At 32.8% G+C, this 10,357-nt stretch overlaps 1 protein-coding gene across 1 annotated transcript; it reads left to right on the forward strand.

Annotated features, from left to right (window-relative positions):
* Positions 1-8,921: 8,921 nt before the first annotated feature.
* On the forward strand, positions 8,922-9,869 carry LOC105307648 (olfactory receptor 10AG1-like). Its single transcript, XM_023524906.1, has one exon. The coding sequence runs from the start codon at positions 8,922-8,924 to the stop codon at positions 9,867-9,869; it is 948 nt and encodes a 315-aa protein (XP_023380674.1).
* Positions 9,870-10,357: the final 488 nt, after the last annotated feature.

The following is a 10,357-nucleotide window of genomic DNA, read 5'->3' on the forward strand; positions in this document are numbered from 1 at the left end:
GTGTGCAGGAAAGGGTTAACTCAATTGGCCATGGCTGCCCAAATTCTACATTTTCCAATGTTCAGGATTAAACCTCGACTGGCACATGAGAGAAAGCCTCTGAAACCTTGGCATAGCGTGCCTGATAAGGGCATCATTGTATCCTGGGGGCCAGACCAAACATGTTATGCTAATGATGTGATTCATGGTGAATGCCTGTTTTTGTATACATGGGACTTTGGGCAAGGTTGTTCGTTTGAACTCTGGGATTTGGAGACAAAATAACTATGGACAGTTCTGTTGTGTCTCCATGTCTGTGTACTAACTCCCAATGAAACCCTCCACTCCAAATCTGCGATAGGCATTTCCAGTTGATGACACTTCACACGAGTTATCAGATCACACTGCTTGGGCGTTAAGTGCTGTCTGCATGATTGATGTTGCAATGCAACTAAATTTTGGATTAAATTTTGATTTTATATTTAGCAATTCAGACAAGCTATGTTACTAATTCTCATAATTTGTCATTTCATACCTTTACATGTGTCTATTCCTTATATACATACATTTTTAATTTCATTTTGTTTTTATTTTTCTTTCTTTTGGTACCTGCTCCCTTCAATGGATTTTTACCAGCAATTGGCTACATTAGACATCATTGTCTTTTACATAATCATAAAGCGAATATCACTAACCTTCTTTGTATTACCTTTGACCAAGAGATGTCAATTTAAACTTAAATACTAATTGAAATGATGTTTTAGTTTACAGCATGCCACCCTAAACTTGCTGGATCTCATCTATCTCAGAAGCGAAGCTGGGTGGGGCCTGGTTAGTACTTGGATGGGAGACCACCCAGGAAGACCAGATGCTGTAGGTGTTAAAAAAAAATTACGTTTGAGCCTCCAAATGCAATATATCTGGTTTATACCCACCATCATTAACATAGAGGAAGGTAGAAAAAAATTTTGCAATGATAAATTTTTGGAACAAGAATTCAAGCAAATCAATCATAAAATTAACCATTAAATTGCTAAAGAAGACATAACATGAAATTGACTGTCCACTGTTTTGAAAGCATGTGCATGTCACCTTGTTAATCTATAAATTTGCAATGCTTATGCTATCACCTTTTGATACAAACTAACCTTTCAAAGGGAATGCCCAATGAGACTCATTAATGAAAACCTCTGGTGTAATTTTCAGGTTCAGTGCAAAGAAAATACAGAGCAAGTATTAATGAAGGGAAAAGTACCATAAGCAAAGATTATCCTGAAGACAACTGATGAATTTGTGATAAAGAGGAGAGGACTCCTTCCCAACACTTTTTACTCTAGTGTAATGAATCCCTTGATAACGGCAAATTCCTAGCTTTTGCATTAGGGATAATACAAGGTTCAGCATCAGAATATATCCTAATTATGTTATTTCTTATTGACTCTCAAGAGAAATCAATAGACCTTTAAGTTACTTAATTCATCAACATATTTTTCCTTCTTTTAGTAAAAGAAATGATGAAATAAAGAAACTATACTACAGGCTTAATTTACAATTTATTACATGCATTTACCTTATTAATTTGAATAAACAGAGTAAAATAGTAGCATCTTGAACTTAATCCTCAGAAAAATGATATACAGAAAAATGTTTATAATCTACAATGTGAAGAATCATGAATCTCATCACTGCTAAAAATGATGTATTTAAAGACAAATTTACATTTTAAAAATAAAATTGTCTTTTTCATTCATTTACCTAAAAATATTTATTCAATGCCCACCATATGACAAGGACTATTCTACTAATCTGTCAATAATTGGAAAAGTTTCTGCTCTAAAAATTTTATTGGGTAATTTAAAAAGAAAAAAATATGTAAACAAGTAACTAAAAATGAGAAATTCTGTTATTAATATGTCCTGTGAATGCAATAGGTTCTATTTTAATTAAGGGCTTCATTCTACCGTTGATGTTGTAGTTTTTAAAACACTTTTAAATTATAGAGTATGCAGTAATTTTATCTCAGAAAATTAAGATTTGTAGAAATTTTAATAGAAAAATGAGTATTCATATCAGGTAACTCAATGATTAACAAAGATATTTAGCTCATAATTATGCTTTTAAACTTCTTTTACATTGTGATTCTTTTTGGTAAGATCTGAGTCAGTGACCTGTGAAAATATAGAACTTATTCTACATTTCATAAACTGTAATGTCTATTTGATGAGTACCCACTTTATATGCAGTCAAAAGACTGTACTTATTGGAACACTAGAGTTTATCTCCTATGCCTCTTTTTGTGAAAGTCAATATCTGCATTACTTTGTAAGATAATCAGAAAATATATCAAAATAAAGAAGTAGTACAAAAGTTGTACAGATGTATAAAAGCTTTCAGAGACCTTATTAAATTAACGGATAAAATAAGTCCTTTGGATTAGCAAAACCAAATCACTTATGGCATTGAAGAATTACCTACCTGTAGCAAAGACACAACAGAATATTGGAGTCTGAAATTAACATGTCTCTACCAAAAATATATTTCCCAGTCTTTCTCTGTGTCGAAAATAATTCTAATCACTTCAACATTTCAGCCCTTAAATTATTTATTTTTCTATAATACAAATGGAACATATTACAAAGGAAATACCAAAAACAACAGTTCTCATCAAGACAATTTCCCCAGGTGGATTGGCAGCCTGCCTGAGCATTTTTAAATGTGCTACTGCTACAGTAGCCTATGCTGGTCTCTGTTTTTCTTGCATTATCACAACAGGAGTTATTGGTAGCAGGACAGTAATGTTTGTACCTTTGAACATTATATCCTCATTAGGAAAATGATCCCATAAGATATTTCTCTAAGACAGAAAAAGTCAAAGAAGTTGTGGGGACTTCAATTAGTTGTTGTGTTGAGGAAGGTGAAGGGAAATCCCACATCATTTACTTGAGGTTAAGAATGAGGATTTGGGAGAAGTTTATAAACCAAAGGTCTTCAATAGAGGAAACGTATGAATATATCCATCATTCGTTCATGGAGATATGGGAAAACCATTATATATGTACGCAGGGAGTTTGCTTTCTCTTTTCCCAAAATTTCTGGTATTTTATTTTACTTGAATATTTAATATTACTACATTCCCCAAATATACACATATTAATCAAAGTTTTGCCTTATTCAATGTTTTTTATGTAATTTATTTATTAAAATTAATGAAATTGACATGTACACATTTTAAACTGATCAGAATAGTATTTCTGTTCAATTTTCTGACAAATGTTACCCACTTTGGAGAACAAAATTGTGCAACATATTTACAAGCAATGTGCTCACTGACTTAAGTAAATCGATATTGAACTGTTAAAAAAGAAAATGTGGAGCTTTATAGAAACAATATTAAAACAAATAGCTGTATCAAAAATAAATGAAATGAGTGTCAAATAGTATGTTTCATCAGAAAGCAGAAATGTGGACACTTGTTGCTAAACTTACATATAATTTACTGCTTTGGCTGAGAAACTGGAATATAATGTTTCTGAGATTTTCTTATCATTTTGTTTTTAATCATGAAATTGTTGAATACATCTACACATCAATACTGAGTCTGAGAAGAGATCTTGCAATATTTCAGTCATTTAAAAGAACTTATTGCTTCCAGATTTTTTCTAAAGAAAGAAGTGGTGAATATTGGCCAAGAAATTTTGAATTTTTGCCAACAGGACATCAATCAGATGAAGATTTATGTCAAAAACTCTGACTTTCTGACTCGGCCTCAAACCTCAACCTCCCAAAATTGTATGATTATACTTACCATGTGTTGTAAAACAAATAAAATTAATAAAATAAAATTTACTAAATAATTATGTGTTGAGAGTGTGTCAGATTCATTAATACACTGGTAAGGGAAAAGTAAAAATAAAAAAAGGTGCAGACTTGGATAATGTGCAAATAGATGGTTTATTTAGCTGAAAAACAGAATAAGCAGCATAAAACAGATGTTAAGGAAGGGCGAGGTTTTATTTTACAAATCATAAAATCATCATGCCCAGATCATGGGTTACATTAGAAGACTGTGTCATTATGATCTGAAGTGCTAGATTTGGTAAGAGTTCATGAATAAGAACAAATGACACATTTAAAGAGCAAATGATAAAGATATATTTACAATCAATTGTAATGACTTAGCTTGTCTTCCAGTAGTTGTGCCGAATATGGACAGATAGCATGGGCTCACAGAATGGTGCCAGCAAAGGTCAGAAGCAGAGAGATAAGAAACAAGTTTTATTTTTAAATGGGCCATTGCAAGTGACTTTTTTCATTGTTAACAAAAATACAAAATACTGTTAACTTATTTCTTATTTTTGATTTTTCTGTTTAAAAATGTATACATATTACATTTTCACCCCTGAAGATAAGGCTTGTATCTTCATATGAGACTCATATGAAGTAGCTCTTCACTATAGATCTGTTCAGATGAACATAATATATTTGATGTGAACCCAACTCCCCCCACACAAATATGTCATATTTTATGTATGATAAAATTCAGAAACTCCTTGACTTTAGGTACAATTAAAATGAGAATCAAAACAGAAGAGAATGTTTGAGCATAAAGTTTATGTAAATTCTGTGACCAATTCTTACAATATATACACGACTGCAACCCTGATCACAGCCACCTTCATCTCCCACTCAGGTCATTGCAATAACTTCCTATCTGGTCTCCCTGCTTTCGCTCTTGTTCACACTAAAGTATATTGTGTTCTTATTCATACTCCTTTCTAGACATTTCACTCCCTGCTAACAGTGTAAGAGAACACAACATACATAATTAGTGATTAAGGAAGATTAAATGATATGGGTGTAAATTATTGAATCTCTAAAAAAGGCCAAGTGTTCTATGTAGAGGGATCTATTCTTGGAGATGGATGTTCACCAGAAAGTAAACAAGACAAATACCAGGGAATCAAGGAGTTTCTGAAGGAAAAGTTGTCAAGTTATGGAATAAATAATACAACATAATATAATAAAGGTCAAAATAGAAATTACATTGGGAGGATATGAGAGTGTTACATTAGAAAGTTTTAACTTTGCATGCGAAAATAATAGGTCATCTTTAGGGATATACCAGTTTAGTCTAAAAGATAAACAGAAGTTTGGTAGACATAGTAAGCAGTCTGGAGGGTCCAAAGTCTTCTGTGCATTCTGAAGAATATAGTGCAGCATCTTATATAATTATATAACTAGAGAAACATTATTAGTTTTTTTCTTATGTAAATATCTGTACCTTAAATAAAAATTTTCTACCCATGGTACAAACTGAGAACCTTAACAAATAAATAATCTAGATGATGCAAGAACTCTAGATAATTTCCAATTTACGTTCTTTGAGATTAAGATAGCCAAAAATTGGGACACAACCCAAATTCTATACAATATAAATAAATGAACAAAATAAAGCTTGTTCAAGTCAGCACTGACAATAAATGACTTAAACATAGGTAGAATATAGGTAAAACCCTTACTGTGAGCAAAGACATCAAGATAAAGGAACACATTCTAATGGATTATAAATGATCGATAGTTACAGAAATCTGATCCGTAGTGCCCTGGTGTTTGGGTAAAGAAAGGACGAATTAGAAATCTACATGAGAAAATGTTCAGATATTGTGAATGTTCTGTATCAACATTGTAGAGATGCTTTCATAAGTGTATATATTTCTTAAATCTTATCGCATTTGACATCTCATTAAATCTAGTTGAATGTTTGTACTCTATTTTTTGTAAATTATGCTTCAGTAACATTGATAATTTAAAAATAAAAATTATGACATTGCATTAAAAACAGTTGTCTAAAAAGCCAAATACAATACATAACCATGTATCATACATAATTGTTCTGTTATGTAAATATCCTGTTCAAACTTAAATATAAATGTAAGTATGTTACAGCATGCTGTAGCACACTGTGAGTGACCAAAACTGAAGAGGGTGGCAGAGTCTGGCTTGATGCTCTCCAAATATGTTTCTGTGTCTTTGACACAGAACAACATTCTCTAGCCTTCTCACGTCTTTGTTAGACAGGTGATTACTTCCTACAAAGGCGTGTGGGTAGAAGTGATGTATCTCTTCTGTGCTGAGGTTCTTAAGAGCGCACTTCCTTCCATGTTCTGCATGTGTCTGTAATTCTCAGGTCTCTGAATGCTAAAAATCTAAAAGGGGACCACAAAGTACAAACTAGGAAACCACAAAATACAAACTAGGGAACCGTGGGATTCTGGAGTGAGAGGAACCAGTGTTTCCTTATTTTTAAATTTAAAATTGTTCTGTGAAATGAATGTTAGATACTTCTTGATTTTGTGCAGCCACTGATATAGCTGAGGAATTGTTTTAGTTTTACATATTTTTTTCAGTGGTGGTGATATTTAATTAAATAAGAAAATATCCACACAGGGGATGAACATTCATTTTGTTCCAGTCTATAAGGAAGTGATGCACTTCCTGGAAGCATATCACATATACCGTTCTCATGATGGAAGCTCCTATGAATACCATATTAGTCATAATAAAGAGCACGGAGGGCCAATGTATGAGAGACATGCTGTAGTAAAGAGTAAGAGACTAAAAATAGAAGAAAAAAAGGGAATTTTTTTTGGATTCGGCCTTTGGTTCTTCAACCACCTTTGAACCGGGGAAAACCAATTTTGGTTCCCGTTGGTTTCTTCTTTTTTGTTATTTTTTCTTCCTTCCTTGTTTCAAGTTGGTTGAAAGGGATTCGGGCTTTTGGGGACCGTTTTTTTTTTTTTTTTTTTTAATTTTTGTTTTTTAAATTGTTTTTTTTTTGCAGTAGTTTACATTTTGAATCAACTATAAACCTTCTCTGATGCCTGAGTAGGTGTCATAACATGACTATATCCATCTGATTGTTTTTCATCAATAGACACCACATGCTTTAATTTCCACAAAAGTTAATCTATCGACAGAGTTCAGCTTCTGAAAAGGGCTCTCACCACCCAATGTGTTGCATGTCTATGCCGTGTTCATTTGATACAACATGTGACACATTTTTCTGAAAGTGAGGATGATCTGGATTTGGATCAATTATGGGAAGAAAAGTAAGGAAGGCAAATCCATACCAATTATTACGAGTCTGAAATACAATTTGTAGAATGCTTTCTAACTTTCTTCTAAAAGTACTACTTGACAGTTAAATTTTGTTTCTTCATCAAGGGACTCCCCAATTAGGGATGCTTCATGCCAAGAAGGGGTGAAGAGTGGGGCAAGCCACCTACAAAGAAAATGATTTTAAAAAATAAACCCTGGTGATTGCCCAAAAAAGCTGTGCTCAGAAATTTAATTGACACACAAGAGAAGATTCCCCCAGGTGAGTGTGGCTGCTTCCTATTTAAGAGCAGCCAATGTTTGATGCCAGCAAGAATGTCATAGAATTACAGTGGCTCCTCAACACGACAGAAGTACTTAACAAGTTTACAGTTTAATAAACACATCCACTCACATACAAATCTATAAAGGTACGCTGTAATTGTTTTGTTAGACTATTTTATTTAAAGATAGTTCTTAATTGCAGAATTGAGATACAAAAAATAAAACAGAAAAGCATGAAATCCAAGATTCCTTCTTGGAAAATGAGTTAACTGCTATGATAACTCACATAGTTCCTTACTTTCTTCATTATAAATTACTGAAAAAAGAGATCTAGGTCAAATGACAATAGTAAACAAATTTATAATCACTATTATTCATTTAAAGTAATTTTGAGAACCTATACTAAATAACATAGGGAAATGTAAAAGACTATTTGTCTGAGTTTATTTACCAAAGTATTAATGAAAAAATATCAAGTGTTTGTGGTAACAGGTGAAGATGTGTGTAGCAGAGTGATGAGATAAAAATCATAATCTTTGTTGTATATTTTGGAAAGTTAAAAACCAAATATTAATAAAATGTTGTGGAAATAGTCAAGCAGTATTGACTGCCTTATATTAAATGGAATTAATATGAAGTGAAACAAAATTGTTTGTGAGGGTGTGTGTTTAAGTTTCATTCATAGGCTCCAATCATTTGTATACTCAGAGAAAATATAATCGGACTTAATCAAAGTTACAATTTAGGCAAAGTTACAAGGGGCAACAAGAGAAATGGAATTGTATTTAGTTCAGTGGAACTACATGACACTAGAATCTTACCTAGGAAAGGAGGTAAATGTAAAAAAGTATTGGGATGATTGGGATATTTTTATTGATTGAATTAAAAGTTAAATGATAATTATCATATACCATATCATATACAGTATGCTGGGATTAATGATGTCCATATTAATGTGAATGAGGAGAGAAGTACATAAAGTGGCATGATAATATCGCATATATTTATTTTTACAATAACAAAGGATTTTAAGACATTGCATTTATAGTTTAAAGAGAATCAATTTTCTTTGATTCTCTTTAAACTATAAATGCAATGTCTTAAAACGAATTTTATATAAAACTTAAACAAAAGTTTTAGGGAAACACTTTAAATTGAAAGAGATGGGATAAATCAATCAATTCAGAAAGAAACTGTTCAATCCAGACAAATGCAATAGCAAAAGCCTGTACCATAATTCTACTCTATGGGGGTGAAATAATTAGAAACTACTTCTGCACAATAATCTCTAAATAAGATTGTACACGTCTCATTTCTCTGGTATTATTACATCAAAAATAAAAAATATATATTCAGTTCTATTTCTTCAATTGATCTCAAGTACAAATCAGTTCCTTTCTGAGGTTTTAAAATTCACTTTCATGAAACATAGCAATGTGAAGGTGGACATAAGTTTAGAGATTATAGAAATACATTCATGCATCCAAAGCACTTGGCAGTAGAAGAATATGTAGTTCAAGAACATTAATGAATTAACTGTCCTGAATTTATCATATTTGCAGATGGAGAACCAATTAAAAACAGAAAAATCAAATATGACTACAATAACGGAATTTGTTCTTTTGGGGTTTTCTGATATTCCCAATAGCCAATGGATTCTTTTTGGGATATTTTTGGTCATCTACCTGACTGTCCTGATGTGCAATAGCATCATAATTTTGATAACAAGCATTGACCCTGTCCTCCAGACACCCATGTATTTCTTTCTTAACAATTTTTCTTTTTTAGAAATCTGTTATGTAACAGCCACTGTCCCAAGAATGCTCATGGATCTTTTGACCCAGAAAGGAAACATTTCTTTGGTTGCTTGTGCCACACAAATGTGCTTTGTCCTTATGTTTGGAGCCTCAGAGTGTCTCCTCCTGACAGCAATGGCCTATGACCGCTATGTGGCTATTTGTAAACCTCTGCATTACCCGCTGGTCATGAACCACAAGGTCTGTATCCAGCTGGCCATTGCCTCCTGGATAATTGGAGTTCCAGTAGGAATTGGACATATATGTCAGATTTTTTCTCTGCCCTTTTGTGGTTCTAACAGAATTAATCATTTCTTCTGTGACATTCCCCCAGTTCTCAAGCTTGCTTGTGGGGACACATTTCCTAAGGAGATCGCAGTTTATATAGCTGCAGTATTGGTTCTCATGGTTCCATTTCTATTAATTGGTGTTTCCTATGGCAAAATTATTGCCAACATTGTCAAAATATCATCAGCCAGCGGGAGGGAGAAAGCCTTCTCCACCTGTTCTTCTCACTTGATAGTTGTGGTCTTATTCTATGGAACGGCTACTATTACTTATTTGCAACCAAAAGCAAATCAATCTGAAGGGACTGGAAAAGTGATTTCTCTTTTCTACACCATTTTTATTCCCACACTGAATCCCATTATATACACTCTGAGGAACAAAGACATCATGATGGCACTGAGAAAACTAAGTAAGTTATTACGATGACGCAAAGACTTGAAATTACAGAAAATGACATACTTGTACGTTTGGCATGTAGCTGCCAAAGGAAACAATCTAGTTTTATGTCTGATTCTAAATAATGATCATTAACGTCATCATAGTAACCTCACATTATGTTAAGGGATCTTAGTTTTATAGGGTTAGGTGAAGGGATTCCTTGTAATAAGAGCACAGATTATCTCCATTGTAACAATCTAATTTGAACATTCCTGGTTCCTATCATTATGAACTAGTGAGTTAAGAAATTGCCTGACCAATACAGTGATGGTTAATCAAGTGTGTTATATAACCAGGGATTAGAATCATGATCTGCGATATATTTTCTTTAACCTTCCCATTCCTTCAGATTTCTTTTCTAAACTCCTCTGTATTCTGATTTGACTTAGCCAATGCAAAAACCATCAGCAGCTGAGATGGTGAAAACAGGGTAATTTTAGTATGTCTTTTACATTTTTCCTTGTTTTTATTTTGTC

The sequence above is a fragment of the Pteropus vampyrus genome, unplaced genomic scaffold (assembly GCF_000151845.1).
Source record: "Pteropus vampyrus isolate Shadow unplaced genomic scaffold, Pvam_2.0 Scaffold506, whole genome shotgun sequence".
NCBI lineage: Eukaryota > Metazoa > Chordata > Mammalia > Chiroptera > Pteropodidae > Pteropus > Pteropus vampyrus.

Excerpts from the sequence above, each read along its gene's own strand:
- LOC105307648 (XM_023524906.1), top strand. The coding sequence starts at position 8,922 with ATGGAGAACCAATTAAAAACAGAAAAATCAAATATGACTACAATAACG.